The sequence below is a fragment of the Osmia lignaria genome, chromosome 13 (assembly GCF_051020975.1).
Source record: "Osmia lignaria lignaria isolate PbOS001 chromosome 13, iyOsmLign1, whole genome shotgun sequence".
Taxonomy (NCBI): domain Eukaryota; kingdom Metazoa; phylum Arthropoda; class Insecta; order Hymenoptera; family Megachilidae; genus Osmia; species Osmia lignaria.
The window spans coordinates 8,289,699-8,309,017 of record NC_135044.1 but is presented as its reverse complement, the minus strand read 5'-3'; the positions used below and the strand labels follow the sequence as shown (position 1 = coordinate 8,309,017).

General features: G+C 45.5%; 1 protein-coding gene across 2 annotated transcripts in view; it reads right to left on the bottom strand.

Annotated features, from left to right (window-relative positions):
- The window catches only part of fng (Fringe glycosyltransferase), a 41,868-nt gene that overhangs the window by 12,128 nt on the left and 10,421 nt on the right, over positions 1 to 19,319 (bottom strand). For both annotated transcript variants that reach the window (XM_034319513.2, XM_034319514.2), the window contains exon 5: positions 6,657 to 6,816. In XM_034319513.2, coding sequence (XP_034175404.2) covers positions 6,657 to 6,816 — 160 coding nt within the window. The remainder of the gene's footprint in view (positions 1 to 6,656; positions 6,817 to 19,319) is intronic.

The following is a 19,319-nucleotide window of genomic DNA, read 5'->3' as shown; positions in this document are numbered from 1 at the left end:
AAGCGATACAGAAATATTTGCAGATGCACTAGTTGAAGACGTGTGTTTTATTATAGCCTTATTCATGTTATTTGCACTTCACTGTCTGTACATTCTTTTTGACATAACTATAACCTAAAAAAAATATCTAAAATATTGATCAATTGTTTAACTCGTACTGGTACGATTTAGGCTACTCGCCGGCTCTTTTATAATTTTATTTTATTTAATTTATAAGTTTTAACATGATTTGAAAATTGGCGCGTGCACATAAAAACGTAGGCTTATATTTGTGTAAAAATAAATATCATTAAATTATTTTTAAAAGAGACAGCGCAAGCGCAACATGATTAAAATTTTACATTAGGCTGATCTGATTTTTCAAATTTGTTAGAACAGCTACTGTAATTGATTTTGATACACTATTTAAGGTTTCATAGGAATACATATGTCTTAGCTTATAAAAGATGTTGCTAGCTGGTACCGCCATTCAACATTAAGCAAAATTTGAATGTGGTACGATTTAGGAGACTAGTACGATATCGGCAACTTCCCCCTATAGCAAGATTTTATTATCCTAGAGCAACAGTTGCAGCAGGTACCACTTACAGTTCTTCTTTAAGTGGCGTCCAACGATTATAGCAATCGTTCTACTTCGCGGCCGAGTTCTCACGTGCGATAAAATGCCTCGGCGAACTGTTTAAACGCGACCGAACGTGGCGAACGTGTACCCGTTTGTTCGCTCCAACGAGCCTCGTTTCCTGCCAGAACGCAAACCGATCGATTTCCACCCCGCGTAGCTTTTTACCTAGAACGTCAACTTCGTTCGCGATGGTAATTCCGAGGTTTGAAAAGAAAAACGAGCGTACGTAAATTTTCTGGAAATTTTCTTTGCCGATGCGTGAATTTTCCGGCAGAATAAACAGAGCAAGATGCAATCAGAGCGCGATAGTTTCACGGCGTTGCGCACTCTAAAAAGGATTCCCACGTTCGTAACGCGTTCCGACTTCAAATGGATGCCCAACTAAGCTTCTCTAATTAATTCCACAATGTTTTTTCTCCAGATGTTAAAGTATCGGGACAATTCCTCTGTCTAATCGTAAGAAGGCAATAGAAAATCGATGAAAGGGTTCGGTGTCGCGCGACTCGAGAAAGGCATTCGAGAGACGAGCAAAGAACAGGCTAATTAATAGTTCCGGGAACGTTGAAGAGGTGAGGAGGAAGGATCACAGGATCGGTGGAGACAGGAAGGAGGGAGCGAGAGAAGGAGCAAGGAATGCGAGACATGTGGCGCGCATCCGCGTGCCTCCAGCCTGCGAACAGGCTGCGAATTTCTGACGAACGATCGGATAGGTGTTAGTCAGGGCTTGCAATCATCCTAAAACTGCATTGTTTACGCCAGAGACACGAAAGCCGTTCCACCTAAATATCCTCGTGAAATTGTAGCCTCGACCTTTCTTTCCCTTTTTGCTGTGAGACAGCAACAGGAAAAGCACAGCAGAGTCGTTCGAGCAGAACCAGCCGACATCCCTCAGGAATCAGCGATGCAACGGTTTGCTTTAACTCCGCGCAGCCTGACCTTTCTAATGCAAGATCAAGGCCGATGCGACTCTCCCTGCTTCCTCGAGAATAGAAGAAAATTTCAATGATAGAAGAAAATTTCAATGTCAAAAATAACTAACAAGGGGAACTATCAAAGTGTTACGCTCACTTATTAATGAAACTTTGCCACCTTGTAGAGCTCGTCGCCCTGAACACGCCTATACCCCCTTTTGGGGGCAGACGACTAATTGTTTAAAAGATATTAATAATTAAAATTAGTTACTACTTACATTGAGAAGTATGACAGACTCACACATACAACTCGCAATCTAGAGATCCACGGTTCAAATCCTTGATTCCCAACATTTTTTTTATTTTATTTAATGATAATTTGTCTCTTTTTGAATAACTATTACATAAAAATTATCATAAAAATAAAAAAAAAAAATGTTGGGAATCAAGGATTTGAACCGAGGACCTTCAAATTGCAAGTCACGGATCTGCTCCGTTGTTAAACACATGACTCGTAATCTAAAGGTTCTCGGTTCAAATTCCGGGCCAGTTTTTTTTTTTTTCTTTCTTTTTTTGTAATAATTTTTATGTAATAGTTATTCAAAAAGAGACAAATTATCATTTAAAAAAAAGAAAAAAAATGTTGGGAACCAAGGATTTGAACCGTGGATCTCTAGATTGCGAGTTGTATGTGTGAGTTTGTCATACTTCTCAATGTAAGTAGTAACTAACTTTAATTGTTAATATTTTTTAAACAATTAGCTGTCTGCCCTCAAAAGGTGGTATAGGCGTGTTCAGGGCGACGAGCTCTACAAGGTGGCAAAGTTTCATTAATAAGTAAGCGTAACACTTGGGTAGTTCCCCTCGTAAGGAATCGACGATTGAAAGGATCGAAACTGGAGTCTTTTCGAAATCTGATTAATTAATTAATTAATATGCATTCGATTACCGATTCGACGCGCTATTAGCAGTAAATCCCGTGTCGAGGGAGATCTGTTTTGATGAACGAGCCGGCACTGTCTCGGCTCGTTTAAATCGTCGAAAGAGTAGGGGAGTGGATGGAAATTCGGGACTAGCTCACCGCGCCGTCAACGTCTACCTGTTAATTAGTTTCGGGATCGGCCACCGATCTCCGGTTAACCGTGTTTCCATTTTAGCCCCTGTCAGTCCGACAACCCGATCCTTTCCACCGATTTATCGACCGGTTAATGAGCTTAGAATATGAAATAATAGAGAGGAGGGATCCGGCGGGAAACGAGAATATTTCTCCGCCTTTTTTATCAAATTTTACGGATCCTTAGCTAAGGCTTTTTAGCAAAAATTTCATTTTACCATCTAATTGTTGTCAGTTTGAAGACAGGAAATGGCTGCTAGCGTTTGCGTGGAAAAAGAAGATCGAAAGAAGCGGCTTTCACGCGGCGCGGCGAGGAAAAGACGATGGAAAGAGAAGGGAAAAAAGGGGAGAACCGTAGGTGGGCACAGCGGGAAAGCAGTAAACCTGCAGCTCTCCAGTGGCCGTATTAATCATTCCGCGGCGGATACGCAGAGAGGAAGAGAGAGGGACCGTTGAATAAGGACGGAAATCACGGGCGAAAGGTGGAGCTCTCTCGTGAAATACGAGACGTTTCATTAAGGCTATCCGTCGATTCCTGCCAGCCGATAATTATCTGCTACCAACCGCTTTAATTGAGAGAACCGATTCGGGTACATCCTTCGATCCTTCTCTTATAACCTATAGTTTGAATTTCAATCGGTCCGTTAGACTTACGATTAGAATAAAAAGATCGAGGTTGTCTCAAAGAAAATCAACTGCACCGACCGCGGCCGCGGCCATCATCCTGCACAGCTGACCAGCATACATTCTTTCGCCAGGACGACGGTAATTACGATTGCATCGGCACCGGGATATCGCGCTCACCACGCCCCTGGTGAAAGGGTGATCCCGTGAAGGAACGAGAAGAAAGCCGAGGCGAGGGTAAAAGAGAAGAGACGATGCAGGAGCCGGTGATTTCAGTTGGCCGGTAGGCTGATCCAGCCTCGGGATAACCTGCCGATGAACCGTAAACCAGGAACTTATTATGGAGCCGTGTAGCTCGCGCTGGCACACAGCCACTTTATTATTGCCACTATCCTAGTTGCACGTCTTTCTACCATAGCTGGTCCTACGGACTTTCTACCCACCGTCCAGTTTATTTACTTTCCGATATTTCTAATTGCAATTTCGCTAATTTCCACCAGGGGGATGAAAATGAAAAATGGAAATCAATTCAGTTCTGTCACGGATCGTCGCTCCTGCGATTCCCCATAAATGCTCGTTCAATCGTCGATCCGAAGCTGTTCGACTTGGCATGAGCAATAATAGGGCTGCGCGACGAGAATAGGACGAGATGGAAAGAGTGCGAGAGAGTATTCCTCGGACAAATATAATATACGAGTACGCGAAGCCCCCGGGGAGTTAACGTCCACCATACCGAGACCATAATCTCGGCTGGAAGATGGTACCACACCCATGGGGGGTCGGCGGATACCTCGGTGAACGCCACACGAACAGCATCCTATTCCTGCAGAAACGAGTACGATCGCGGTTCGCCATCTACCTACATATTCCACTGCTCCTCGATAAAAATTAATATGCCGAGTTTTCAAACAAGATGCCGAACGGTCAAATTAGTTTACCCTGTTTCCCAAAAGCAACAGATTAATTTTTTATATCTCTTCCCTAAGGTAAAATCCAGCACCGACGTAAAGTACACGCGGTATTCGTTGGAATGCAAGCAAATATCGCGGAACGAGAACACTTATGGGAGGGCACGAGAAGGGAATGAGATTCTCCGGACCATTATTACGGTCTGGCTTACCAAACGTGTACACATTATTACCGTAGAGAAATTCTTCTCCGTTAAAATTCATCAAACCTTGATCCACTTCCCTACTAAATTACACCAGAAAAATTCCATTCCCCGTTTTCTTTCGAAATTCTTCGAAATTCTTCGAAATTATGGTACCGCCATTCGAGAAGGCCCGGTATACTCGTCTTATTTTTCATTCAATGAAAATTACAGGCTTCCTCGAATGTTGCCGGCTGCTTTTAATAAAGTTGCTGGCGAATCTAAACGAACGGTAATCTGGGATACGAGCAAGCAATACTTAAGTGGGTTAGCCGTGCACGTTATCGATAGGCAGGTTGCAAAGTTACGCCGAGGGGTGGGTTCTCTATGTATGTATGTACGAGGATACTGGTTCGACCGGCTCCGTAAGAAGGTTGAATGAAGAGGACCACGAGAGGAAGACTGAAAAACATCGAACCTCGAGAATCGACCCTTGGACCATTTATGCCAACCGTGTCCACCGAACAATGTCCATTCACTCGAGACGCGACTGACCGGATTGCCGAATATGTTGTAAGACCGACAAGATTAAAAAAGAAAAAAGAAAGAAACTCTTACGCAAGCATGATGCAATGGTTTTTAATAAAAGGTTCGAACGAAAGTTCGATAAATATGCAGAAAAAATCACTTGGATATATCGTAGGGGGAGATATAAGAAATCAAAGTTTCATAGTTTTAATGCTTTTGTTTAGCTATTAAAAGACAAAAGTCAGGTTAGCGCGAAGAGATTCGGAAGAATCTTAATTGACGGTCCTTAATAAATTCTGACCATTTATCTCGAACAGCTGGACGAAAGTTGGAGCGACGATGGAGGAAGGAAAAATGGAAAAAGGAGCAACGATTAGAGGGTTAACGAGGGACTGGAGCAGAAATCGGGGACAGAGATAAGTAGCTTGTTGACGAATGAGCCTGATCGGTCGTTTATATAAGAAACGTTTAATCTACGCGAGCAGAAACGAGTCGTCTGGCTTTTACAAGATTTATCGTCTCATCTCGTGACTACCGGTTTCGATTTCGTTTACCTCCGCGAAGATGCGGCGCTGAAAATTTTCTTCCCGATTGCTTACGCTTGAAATTTCTTACGTTCGAAACAACCTGGATAAATTGTCCACCTAAACGCTTTCAATTTCGTCTGATTTCCTCGACGGATCGTCAGGAAACGAAGGAGAGAACGAAAGTTGTCTAAAGCGACAGGCGGATCAAAGCCGCTATTAATTTGTCTAACAATAAGCGGATGATAAATGCTTGGAGAAATTTTTTTTTCGAGAACACGAGACAGAAGGAGGCCGTCCTACAACGGTGATCCTTTTATTCCCCCTTTCTTCTTCTTCGTCTATTTTTTTTTCCTTTCAGTCAAGGGAAAAAGGATTAATAGGCTTATAGCATGACACCGTGGCGCGATAAGATCGCAGGCCCGTTTTACCTGTCGGCTGCCGGACTCGAGCGATCATATCTCGCGGAATCCAAATCGCATCGTGTATCTCGTAAGCCCGCTCGTAAGACAGGCCTTTTATCGATTTTTGATCGGACCTTCCTACACTTTTATACACCTCTGACAGCCGACCTCCTTTCCTACACGTCTATCCCCTCCCATCCGTTTTCGCAGCACACGTATCGGTTGGCCATTTTCTTTTTACCTCCATTTCTCCGAGCAACGATACGAGATACGGGCGAGATTTTTAAAGAAACCTACCAAACATCTTCGAGTATGTAATTTCTCGCAGACTTTGAGAAGCGAGGAGAAAGAAAGACATAATGGGGCGTGTAAGAAGCTGAGAAAATCGACCGTTCGGGAGACACGAGGAGACGATCGTGTCTCTCGCGAGGAAAATCACGATTTCACGGCTCGACTCGACGAGATTCTACCGTAAAAAGCTGTCGTGTCCGTTGCAACCGGGTAATAAGCATGTACTGGGTGATCCGAGAAATAATCATCGAACAATTCGATCGATGCGATATCTATTGAAAGGAGAAAGGAGAAAGAATCGAGGCGAAGTCTCTCTCTTTTCGGGTGGTTGCCCTACTTTCGTATGGTATAGAAATACTAGGAGAAAAAATAAGCGGACCTCCCGCGACGGTCTCTTGAAAATTCTTCGCGATGAAAATCTAAATTAGACGATTCGATTCATCTCGAAGGTGGTCTCGCTGATATTTTCGCGGAATCGGGTAAAAAGTCGACGTCTCGAGGAATGGAGAACGGGTTTGATTCTCGGCGATTCGTTGAATTAAACTCACCGGTCTCTTGGAGGGTTCCGGTCCTTGCCTGATGATCTCCAAGGGTGCCGGTATCGAGGGCCTGCCCAGGTACCAATCCTCCCGTGGATTGTAGTTGTCCAGAAGCTTCAGCAGCCGTGGCACGTTCACGTAATTATCGTCGTCGAAGTGGCAGAACCACCTGGAAACGCAACCAGTTTCGAATTAGACTAAAAGCATGAGGTTGAAAATCATTAGCTATCCGATTTCCTGGATGCTTATCGAGATAAACCATCCGCCAAGCGAACGGCGAACGCGGCGTTATCTTTGTCCGATAATTACCTTTTCTCATTACTTTGCCTACCCATTAGAGAGTACGCGTCGATAAAGGCGCAATGAATTTCATAGGCGCATAGAGAAGAGGCGGATCTTATCGTTCGGCAAAGCGGCTGACATCGAAACGCAATCGCGAGCAGACGTTTCTCAGAAGGCAATGCCGTAACCGAGTGTGTAGTACTCGCTGACAGAGTTCTAGCTACATACGTAGGTACGTAAGATAGGCGAAATAAAATCTGTCTAACGAACGGTCCGGTACTGCCATTAGCGCTACCGGGTGGCCAGAGGCTGGCTCCCCTGGCATCGTTAATACACCTGAATTCCAGCTTAATGGCGTAGCAGCCATTGATCGAGGCTGTGCAGAAACGACGCTGCCGCGCGCAGCTCTGTTCCGCTTCGTATAACGCGAGAGGAGATCGTATCCTCCGCGTGAACCGGAACGATACGCTCGTTCATAGGACAATACCGAACACCAGGATCACTGAATAACGCTGCGCATACTACGGGGCGTTTGTATATTCAACTTTTTAAACAGTCTTTTAGAAATACAACGTGCCAGGTTCCAAAAAAATGGAAAACAGTCATGGGGACTGTGGACAGAAGTGAAAACTTAAAACTATGAAATCGCCATACCAGTATCAATGGGCCCGAGCTCTTTCCTCTCGTCAGTATCTCGAAGGGGGTGCATACTGCAGCTGTGTGCGTGAAAATATGTGTAACAAGAAGAAAAGTCCCATTTGAACCTTTTCTTCTGTATGCCTCACTTAAGCGAACATGCGTGTCAATCGTACTGACGAAATGTATGGTAATCTACGTAATTAATGAGTTCGTATAGTGCGAGTTAAAATCATTAAAATTAGTTAAATTTAATTTTTAAGACCACGCGCGAACAGGACCCCTGCTGATATTTCCGACTGAAGTGAATTTTTCCCGTGAAAAATCTCCTTTGTTACCGCAATATCTCGAAAACAAATGAAAATCAAGTGTATACATGCTAGCTTAATGAATTCGACTTCAAAAGCACTATCAAATGATCGAAAGAAAAATATATAGTACCATTTAAAATCAAACTTTGCCATTATATTTTTGAAAATAACAATGCAAAAAAAAAATCGGCATGTCGGCTGAATACAAAACATGTGTACGGACGCAGAATCGACACCTCGCTTGGATAAATGCAACATTAAATGCCCAGAATCGCCATCTTGCCTGGATAAATGAAATCTTTGAAACCAGACCGCAACTGGTTTTGATTTCGATCTCTGTTGCTTTTCGCCAACCTTTAATTTAGCAAGTAAGTAATTATAATTGAAACTATATCGTGTTTGGTACCATTTTAATAAGAAAAATGTCACCAATCCGCTGGTAAAAGTTTCATTAAAAAAAAGTCAAAAATAAAAAAGTTTTATAGTTGAATTAGTATTAGTCACACCGATACGTTTCGGCTCTTTCCTTTCATCATCGGACCTCTCTCTTTCCGCCACTGTCTGTCCCTTTCTACGTTCACGCTTGGCTGGTCAACGCGTGTAACCCGAGATTCGACACCTCGCTTGGATAAATGCAACCACTGGGTTCCAATCTTGGTTGCATTTATCCAGGTTTTACTGTACACAGCACTAATGTTGCACAACACGTTACCCTTATAGCGCGTGCGCCAGTTTGGTACCAGAGCAGTAGATCGTCATTTCGAGCATGTCGGTGACGGGAACCCATAAGATTTTCCCCTACCGAAAATCCGTTCAACGCGCCTAAAGAAGTTTTCACTTCAATAATCTATACAACGTCGAGTCAACGACGCGACGCATCTCCAATTCCCCAGACACGAAATTTCCTACATATCAACCTTTCCATCCGCTCGTACATCGAGATTCCAACGCGTATCACCGGTCCTCCCCCTTCGTTCATTCCACTTTACGCGTGCCTCCCAGACTATGAATAAGCCTCAACCCCCGGTACGATGCAGGTAAACGGGGAACAACCGAGAGCTCTCTCGCTCGATCCTCTATTCGCTGGAAATTCGAACGAACGCGCTACTGATTTGCATACGTATTAAGTCCAGGCTAGGCGAACCAGGACACATGAATCATTTATACCAACCAACTCGAAACTAATTTGAAATTTGCCAAGGGAAGCTACTTCCGTCGAGACTTTACCACCGCCAGGGAAAAATCTTTCCAACCGCAGAACGATATTTATTAACCGTCCTTGGGTCGCGTTCTAATCTAACGCGCTTGCGAGAAAAAGCAGAGTTCTCTCTGTGTAAAATCTGAACGCCTTGCACCAGTAATCTGCATATATATTAGAGGGAAGCTGGAGAAAAACAGGTGGCAAAAAATAATGGCGCAAAGTTTCTTTTTCTTGCATGATGTTAAGGGTGCTTCCCGTTTTGTTTTCTTCTAGAATTAATTGAATTTTTACTTTTGTAATCTATGTATATCAATGTAGGTACATCGAAAGATCTTTCCTTACTTAATTAAAGCTGGTGAAAGAAAGGAAAAAAAAAAAATGAAAATGTAAGTGAACCGGTTTGGCAGCATGCTGCGAGTTTCGACACTTCGGATCCTTTGATCCGCGGCAAGGTAACTCGTAAAAATCCGAAACGCCAGGTTTAATTAAATGCCGCGTCTGGAAAGGAACGAGTCACCCCCTGCGAGATCAGTTCGCCCGGGAATCGATTAAACTCGACTTTCTCGGAGAAGATCGGAAACCATTAGCCCGAGCAATTTGGCGATACGCTGTTATTCGATGATGAATCGATCCGTAAATCCGAATCTAAACCCCGATCCTCGATCTTCATTCTACTCGTTCGTTAATAATCATTTCGAACGAATCGAATAGGATGGTAAATGATCGATCTAACCGAATTCGATCGTATCCGGGGAAAGAATCGACCTTCTTTGAAACGTAGCTACTCGCAGGAAACTGATCCGAGCCGTGTAACGCGTGCGCGTGTTCGACGAGCAACGAGCCGGCAAATTGACATCCAAGCTGGTCAGGCTTAATGAGTCGTGGGTGTGCCTCGGCCGTTAATTACCGTGTAAAACGGTGCTCGCGTGGCTGAAAACCGGACGCGCAAACTTGACCTGATTACTCTATTTTTCGTGGTGGCTCGATCGACGGGACGCGATATCCATCGAACGATTCTTTGTATCGAAAAGCCAGACCCCGACCGCGGAATTCGATCGTGCGTGAATAAACGATCCGTGGTAAGAAAAATAGTTGCGGGCAACCTTACAACGCTTTCCAACGCGCCACACGGCTCAAAGATGCTTCGGAATTCCGTTTATCCTCTATTTTTTATCTTTCTTTTTTATTTTTACTCCGTTTCAAAAGGAATATTTTTATTACGCCAGTTAATATTAAGTTAAATTCGGATCGGCGAACGAATGCACTGCTGTCGCGTTTAATCATCCGAAACAATTATCCACTTGTTGATGTGATTCTTTAATTAAATCAATTATCCAATCGAGTAACCGCGTTCCGTCGAATAAGGAACGTCTTCGAATCAACTTGTCGTGAAAGCGTAGCGCGAAAAGAACCCGAGAACAAGTTTCACGGCAATCAATCGATTAACACTGTACGCATCGACGCGTTTTTTTTTCTCCGGCAAAACGGTCTCGTTTCGACTTTCACAACGCGTTGACCGATCCGATTGCTCGGTTAATAGCCGAAAGTCGACAGCCAGGACAGTGTTTTTCGTATATGCTCTTAATGAGGTCGATTCAACGGGGCTGGAGGTGCGAAAAGAAAGCACCTACCAGCTGCCAACTGACCATTGTTTCGTTTCTGCCAATTATTGTTATTTTTATTTTTATTTTTATTTTTAATACAGTATATCTCGAAAACTAAAGCAATTAGCCCTATAAGCCCTATAAGAATATTCCATTGGCTATATCTACAAGCAGCAAGCAGATCCATCTACGAGACAAGCGAACACCGGGCAACCGGAAGCGCAGGGTGTTCGTATAGCGAAGGCAGAATGCGTGAAGAACGATTCGCTGGCTGAGCAACCCCCGTTCGCGATAACTCCCGCGACGGGGATTGTCCAGAAAGTGGATCCAAGATCGTGGGAACCCATGGCAGTTAACCACGCGTGGCAGTGGCCCTTAAAAAGGCGAAAGGACTCTCGGTCACACGTGCAGCGACACGCGACTCGGCCGCATGCGTTACGTCCGAGAGCCCAAACAACGCAGGGGTGGAGAAGCGCAAACGAAAGGGGCCTCGCGCGATAGCTTTTGTGGGAATTGTTCTCGAACGAATTCCCATCGACTTTCCTACCCCCATGACTGCGAAACAAGTACGTTATCCATCGAGGGTGAATTCGAGTATTTCATTATTTTCATTGCCTGTTTTTAAACGAGATACAAGTTAAAAAGTTGTTTTTCATAATACACGGACAATGATAAAAAATGATTGCAAAAGAAATGAGACGATAATTAAGTTCGCGATACGTGCAGTTGCCTAATTGTTCGATTCCAATTGCAGCTAGTATACGGACGGATCGTTATATGGTTGTATCGATATTGGTAACACGAGTATCGAAAAGGTCAGGGCTGACGTGTGCCGCACGTTCTCGATCCGGGCGTGGCAATCACGAGTCATGGATTAAATCGTGATTCGAGTCGGGATCACGACCCTTTCGTGTAAAAGCAATCGCCTTCGTGCGTCCACCGGTCGAGATTACCGGTCGATAGAAAATTAAAACGGGCCCGAGACACGTTGTTGCCGGACCAACGATCGATCTCTCTCTCTCTCTCTCTCTCTCCGCCTATCTAGAATCACCGCACGAACGCAATCACCACGACGAGGCTCGATTTCTATATTGCGCAATCCATCGTTTGTTTATCGCTGCTGGAAGATTAATCAGCATAGAGGAGAAGAACTTTACTGGTAGCAGACGGTGCCGATTTCAAACACTGTCTCGGATCCCAGATCCGGGATGATTTATGCGAGATCCAGTTACTTTCTGGGTTAATCGAGGCGTTTCGATCTTCTCGCTTGCGAAATAATTGAATGGAATTCGAAAATGGTAGAAATATTTCTCGAAGAATAACAGAGAATTTGCATTCGTGAAGGTGATGCACGGTCGAGCGTAAAAATCGTTGTCAGGCTTGACTGAATAAGGGGTTCTTCGGAGTATGATTGCAACACTGATTACCCGCACAAAGTTGCATTTTCTGCTGGGTATCGGACCCGAAAGCCATCACGAGGGGAAAAAGAAATATAAAAAGAAAGAGGAAAGGGAGAAGATGGAGAATCGGCAATTTTCTCTACGTGCAATTTCACCTGTTGCGCGTATCCACCGCGGATCCGATCACACGGCTCGATTTGTAAAGGTAACGAGCCGTCTCGAATAATCTCGCTCCATTATCACCGGCTACCGATGGACACTCGATTCTCCCTTCGGCCAACCAACCACCTTTTCATTTTTCACAACTCGCTACCCTTTGTTCCGATCTCGTGGCTTTCTATCGATATAAATAAAAAAAAAAAACTATTCGAAAGCAGTTGAAAAAGTAGAGAAGAGATAGGAGGCTCGTGATTGCGCTCGAGGAATCTTGAAGGACAATTAGTATCGGTCGGAAGGGAAAGGGAAAGGGAGATGGAAGGTGCGCAACATCTTGCAGACGCCGCACTGGCTCGATTAGTCACTGGATACAGGTGCGGCTAAAGGAGACCGGAAGCAACGCTTTATCGGCAAAATCGTGCCGGACGGGACTCTCGACTGTCGTCGATTCCCTCCTGCCAAGTCAACCGTCGCTTCCTTCTTCCCTTTAACCGATCCACGGATAGAGTTTCGACTTTAACCGTGTTCGGAGTGCAATTTCTTTAAAATCGCTGGAGGAACCTCCTCGCGTGTACCCGCGTACCCTCCTACTAATAATACGAGAAGATTGCACCGAGGGCCCCGTAAAATTCCGAAAATCAGCCGGTGGAGGAAGTGTGTGCACACCTCGGGCGTTGTTTGTCAAATAAAACGATCGCGATAAAGAGCCAAGCACAGAGTTTTCGAAGGGAGAGCAAGGGCGAGGCGAAACAATTGTCCGAAAGGGTGGCGCGCGCGGACGCCAGCGAGGGACGTAACTAAATCTGGCAGGCGGCACGATCCGTGCACGTGCAGCCCCGGGGCCTCACCGGGGCAAATTATTGATTATTAAACTGGGGCCCGACCGAGTAACTATCCCGAAACCCATAACCGTCAAGAGGTTGTTGCACATCTCGTGAATCGGCCGTTGCGATCCGATCGGCATCCCGGAGAAAAAAATATGAAAATCCCTTTCGTTGCATAGGAAAGTAGTCTAGAGACTACTTCTCCAATTAAGCAAGTTTCGAACCACTTCGATCCGAAGTGATCCCTGAAAGTTGGAGCCGCCAGTTCGGAGACCATTTAAGCGGCACCATCGACCAATGGACGATTCAAAGGTCTAGTGGACCAGTTCAAACTTCCCTGATAAACATGGACCGTGTGATTCTTATGTGTATACAAGTTGAAAGTCGAGGAAAGAGACGCAAAGTCTTGGAAACTTTCGAAAGAATGAGCAACGGAAGGAAGTTCCCTTCGCATTGTCCAGTTTTCGTTCGAGAGCCACTTTCCAGGAGAAGGGCTAAGAAGATAAAAAGACGAAGTAGGCTAGTTTCTTTTCGAGAAAGGGAAGGAATCGGAGGTGGGTCTTGGACGTCGAACTTTTCGACACCCGATACACACAATGAGGCCAAACTTACGCATCGACCGCAAGATTTTCTTTCTCCTCCAACCTCGAGGATATTTTGTTACGCGGATACGATTGCATTCGTCCCCGCGGAACGCCCTTCGTCCAGCGAGTCACCGCGGCCTTCTTTCCGCTTCTCTAGACTCTAGAGTCTAGAGGTACTCGAATTTTCTACCGAGATAGAAAGTTTCAACGAATTGGCCAAGCTGCAAGATACCTATATATATCGGACGGCGCGGCGCGGCGCGGCGTTTAAACGCAGGGCGTGGCGGCAAGATAAACGACCGGTAAATGGAAAGCGAGGCAAGAATGATCGGCCAATATCCGAGCTGTCCAAACAACGGGCCCCGCTGAAGCAATCGCCGCGCGCGCCGCGCGCGCCGGCGCCGGTCAGATTTTAATTCACGGATATCTGAACCAATTCAAGTTTCATTTATTCGCATTCTCTTGGAAACGAAACGAACGATAAGAAATAAACAGAGAGACGAAAGGGGAGAAGGTAGTCGAATTATCGGGGTAGTTGCGCACACCTAAGCCAGGACGAAACACGTTCGATGGAACTCTTTTGTTCCACTTTCGAGTGTATCAAGTTATACATATTGTGTACCGGCAAGCATCGTGCCGGATGTAGCAATGAGCGGCGCGGCGAGAGTCAACGAGCCATTTCCGGGGCCTCGCGCTGCAGAATATTACATTGATAACAGAAATTGCCTTCCAAGTGTTCGCGACACAGAAGACGTTCCTCTCCTCGAGACGTCGCGTGGTACGAAAACACTGCCCTCGATTCGCGCCGATTACCTCTATCGATCCCTGTCTTTCATATTTTTCAACCTGATCGACGAACAGATGCGACCCGGTAACAACCACGCGAAAACTTATCGCAACGACATTTGAAAAGCCGAGAAGGTTCGCGCGTTCTGGCATCGAGCCAGCCGGATAAAAATGTTCCAGGAATTCACGATAAGGCGGAGAAGAAGCGGTATCGTCCGATTGGCCGCAACGCTAAGTCGACTACCCTGAGTACTCGTTTTTTAAGCTGTCGTCGTATCTCGAGGGTCGCCGTATGGAACGTGAAACGTGTCCTCGCATGAATGATTCCATTCAGCTTCTCTGGCCAAGAGAAGACAAGGGAGAGGGAGAGAGAGAGGTAGGCGATGCTCGATGAATTCGCGAGATTGCATCGGCGGATTTCGTTTCGTTTCCTTTCGTTTCTCGGTATTCGCGTACCTACATTAATTCGCTTATCTCGTCCCCCCTCGTGAGCCGACTGCCGAGGCAGTTTGTCTTCCGAATGTTGGTTAACGGATCGAAGAAAGGTGTGCACAGCCTTGAAGGATCATAGCCTCGGGAGGGAGGGAGAGAGAGAGGTGTGCTTCGGCTACCAAGCAAGAGCAATCGTTAACCCTTGCACCGTCAAGTTTCTTTCGCATCCTCGCGGAATCGTGTCGCAACCGTTCGGGAACGCGTTTTCCCGCCAATTTCAGCGTCCTGTGTCGCTGCGAGAACCGGACGAATTCGTCGGGGCGGTTTCGAAGAGAATAAATCAAAGGGTCGACGAAGAAGAAGAAGAAGAAGAGGGAGAGGGTTCTCGCGTGAGCGAAATCTTTGTGAACGTGGCGAACGTGGAAAAAGGAGCAAGCAAAAACGGGAGCGACGTAAGAAAAAGAGGCTCCGAAGGAACAAGGGTAAGAAGAGGCGGAGGTAAAAGAAGAAGAATAAGAAGATGAAGAGGAAGGGAACGAGGACGTCATTCGATCGCGAAGCCGGTATCAGGTGCAAACCAGTTTCGGTGCATACAAAAAGAGTATGCACCGACGATGGATCTGCAAATGGAGCGACACGCACTCTCCTCTACAACACAACTGGATCCACCTGGATCCCTTAATTTAATCCTTTCAGCAACCTTACGATCAACCCCCTGTCTACTTTCCTATTTTCTATACTCTCGACGCAACTCGCAAAATCACAAATCGATGTATCATTTCGACGTAGTTTCTCTTTACTAAATGATACATCGATCTATTTTTGTTTTGCGAATTCCGGTAAAAGGAAGTACATCCTACTCGCGATAAGAAAAAGGAACGATGCGAAAATTGCTAGAGAATGTAGGTCGCGTTGAGATAGTAAAAACAGTATGTATCGTTACGCAACGATCGATTCGACTAATCGTGAGGCTGACGGTCGAACGGAGCAGCGTCATCTAAATCAATTGGGTGCGATGACGTCGGGTCAAATCGATTAAACGATCGATCGTGAAGCTGCCGTTTGAAACGATACTAGTACCTTCCCATTGGAAATTTCTTTCCTATGCTTTTTTAAATTTAAAAGCATATCGTACTCTATCATAGTAAAAATACTCTCTGTTCGTATTTCCCCTACATCATCCAGTAGCCCAATAACTTCTGATACAGTATCCATAGATACTGGGTAACCTCGTCTCCCTAGCAGGTAATAAATCAAACCCGCTTCATAAATCTCCTTGAAACGATGAAACGTACGCGTGAAAAAAAGCACTCTCCGCCGATATTAAACCCTAAAGCCAATGCTATCTTCTGGTTAACTTCGATCGAACGCTACCGTACACAGAGGTACGCGGTATCGAAGGCTCCGCGTATCTGTCGCATTGAAAAATGAAGGGGAAAAAAAAAGGAAAGAAAGAAAGGAACATCGTCAACGTCCGCATGAAACGTGGTGAACGAACAACAGACGCATTCCAATCGGCCATTACCATTTCTGCGACGCGTATATCGAGTCGAAAGGCTGGTCGCGTGCAGGAAAGAACAAAAGACAAGTCTGGCGAGTAGCCAGCCCGTTCGTACGTGAACAATCCTCCTCCGCGTTTTATTTTCCACGAGGAGAAATAATATTGCTCGCTAACTCGAGATTCCCGGAACGATTCTCGTATCACCGAATTCGTATCACGTAAAGACGACGACGCTACACCTGCCAGCCCCGATGGGACACGTACGCGTAAGAAACAGGTATTTTAAACGAGCCCTGTCGCTCGGCTCCAGATGAAAATTTCCCTATTGATAAATAAACAACTCGGCTTAGAAGAGGGAACGACAGGGAGAAGAAGAAAAAAGAAAACGGGGTGGTCCCTAAACGCTTATTATGCGGCATTACCCTCGGCAACCCTGCTGCCTACGTGTAGCATAACACCGAGTCACGCGAACGTTGCTCGGAAACTTGGTCGTGTCCAGCAACGGAGCCAGTTTTTTGCCAGTTTTTGCCGGTAATTGCAGCATCCAGCGCAGGATATCCTGAGCCTTTGCTCGAGGCGTGTCTGATTGCACGTATGTCAGTTAGGAAAGCGTGCACGCCGGATTATCCGCGTCCAACCTCGACCGACCGCACCCTGAACGCGTCTACAGTCTACAGGCTGTCCCAGAATCGAAGCTTCGTTTCTCCAAGTACCTTGAGGAACGATCGGTAATTACAATATTGCTAATTAGTACGTATAAGTCGAGCGTGTTCCTTCAAGGACGCGTTGCTTTCGAGTTGTTACCTCGAGCAAGCTCGTGGATCGATGGAGTCATCGACAACCGGTCGACGACGATCGATCAGGTTGTATAAAGTTTTTCATCGTGTTCTCGATAATTGGTCGCGTGACCAACATACGAGATCGCCTCGTGCGAAACTGCCTTTAGGCGTACACTTTTTTTTCCCCATCCAGAAAGGAGAGGATAAAATACCGAATACTTTTTTCTCCGAGCTAAGTAAGATTTTTCCGAACCATTTCGCATTACGATTAAAGTAATTAAATATTCACCCTGTCGATTAATTACCAGCGATCAAATGAATTTCCTGCAGAAGCAGGCTGGCGCGAAAACGCGCTATCACGAGGACCTCGGGTATCAGCTGCCGCCGTTTCCTCCATTGTTGTTACCCATAGAAATTCTGATCGGTAACGACGATACCGATGATTTATAGGTGCAACAGGGTATCGCTGTGTGTACGTACTCCATTGCAGGGCTTTGGTGAAAGGATCAGCGAATCGGTTGACGAGCAGCGTGCCGCGTTTCAGCTTGTCTTATCGCGTTTCGAGCCGAGGCTAACCGCGATTTTCTATGTACACAACGATACCTGTGTATCGCTTCGTTCAAACAGCACGGTCGGTTTCGCCTTCTTTGGTTATCGGTACCTTGCCTCGCCTACACAAAGACTATTTGCTTCGCGATCACTGATAACGATAAGTTCTATCAAGAATTTTTTCTTTTTCTTTTTCTTTTTGCTACGAGTAAATAAAATATCTTCCGGGTGATTCGAAAGTTTTCAAAGAAAACGTAGCGGAGCGTGACGGATCTATCGGATCTATCGGATCTATCGAGCGGTAGAGGTAAGGATCGTCAACGTTGCAGGTCGCAAATCGCGCGAAATATCGAGCAGGAATCGCGAGGAGAGGAAGAAGCAATGTCTCGTAAATAGCCAGGGGAATTGGCCTGGAAACGTTCGGACGTTTCACGGTGCGCGCAGCTGCGTGGCCGAGAGGAATTCCATAAATTCGCGGCACGGCTATGCCCGCTGCTGTTCTTTATCGATAGCACCGATCTAACTAAACGGGGAACATGTAAAACGCTCGCATAATTGGACGATGCGAGGTGCAAAATCGTCGGCGATAATTTCAGCCCGGCTGGAATCCCGTCGTTTCAGAAAAATATTAAGATATCGCGGTCGGACGTCGCTAATTTAACAGGTTCGGACGATTAATTAGAATTTGCCTTAACCATTGGACCGGGATATCCGATGACCTTCTTTCACTTAATAGTTGAATAAGTTAACAATCGGAGCGATAATTAACAATGCTAATTGCATCCGCAACTTTTCAAATTGCAAAGAAGAAAGCGAGCATAAAATGAGTAGAAGGTAGATTACCCTTCGTTTAATCGCCGTGAAAGATGAAACGAAAGCAACAAGCACCCAACGTAATATTTCAAAGGGCCATAAAACCTCGTGTACCATTGCCAATAAAAATCGATGGAAGATGAAAAAACAAAAAAAAAAACCATCGCCTACATGAAACGACAACAGGCTCACAAATCACTGCACCGAATGCATATCCCGACAAATATCGAACGCGTACTACCAATAAGACCGGCTTTCCAGCAACCTGTCGGAAAGCGTATAAAAGTTTCCGTGCTACGATAAATCATGCAGCGAGCGGAACACCGAAACGGCGAAAGAAAGAAAATTAAGAAGAAGAAAGAAACTAGAGATGCAGATGAAGAAGGGGGCTTTCGAACAAGAGGAAGAGGATAGGGAAGGAGCCCGCATGTGACATTCGAGACACACTCCTTTACCCTTTTTCTCTTGGTGATGCTGTTCTTTCTGTTGCTGGCTTTGCGTCGAAAGGAGAAGCAAGAGAAAGGAGGAAGATTGAATCGTCTACCGGAGGACCAGCTGGTGCACACCTCTTTCCTTTGCTCGTTAATCCCTTCTTGCCTGTTCCTCCTCACGAACCTTCAGCCTTACTTTACCGCACACAATCTCCTCCTTATTGTAGGACCCAAGCCCTGAGATGCGGGACAAAAGGATTCCTCCTGATGCACGTGAAACCACCGATCGAAAAGAAGCGAAGAGGATCGCGTCAGGACCACGTGGTTCAGGCATGAACAGAGAACGACAATTGATCGTACGAGGAAAATGATGAATTAATTAA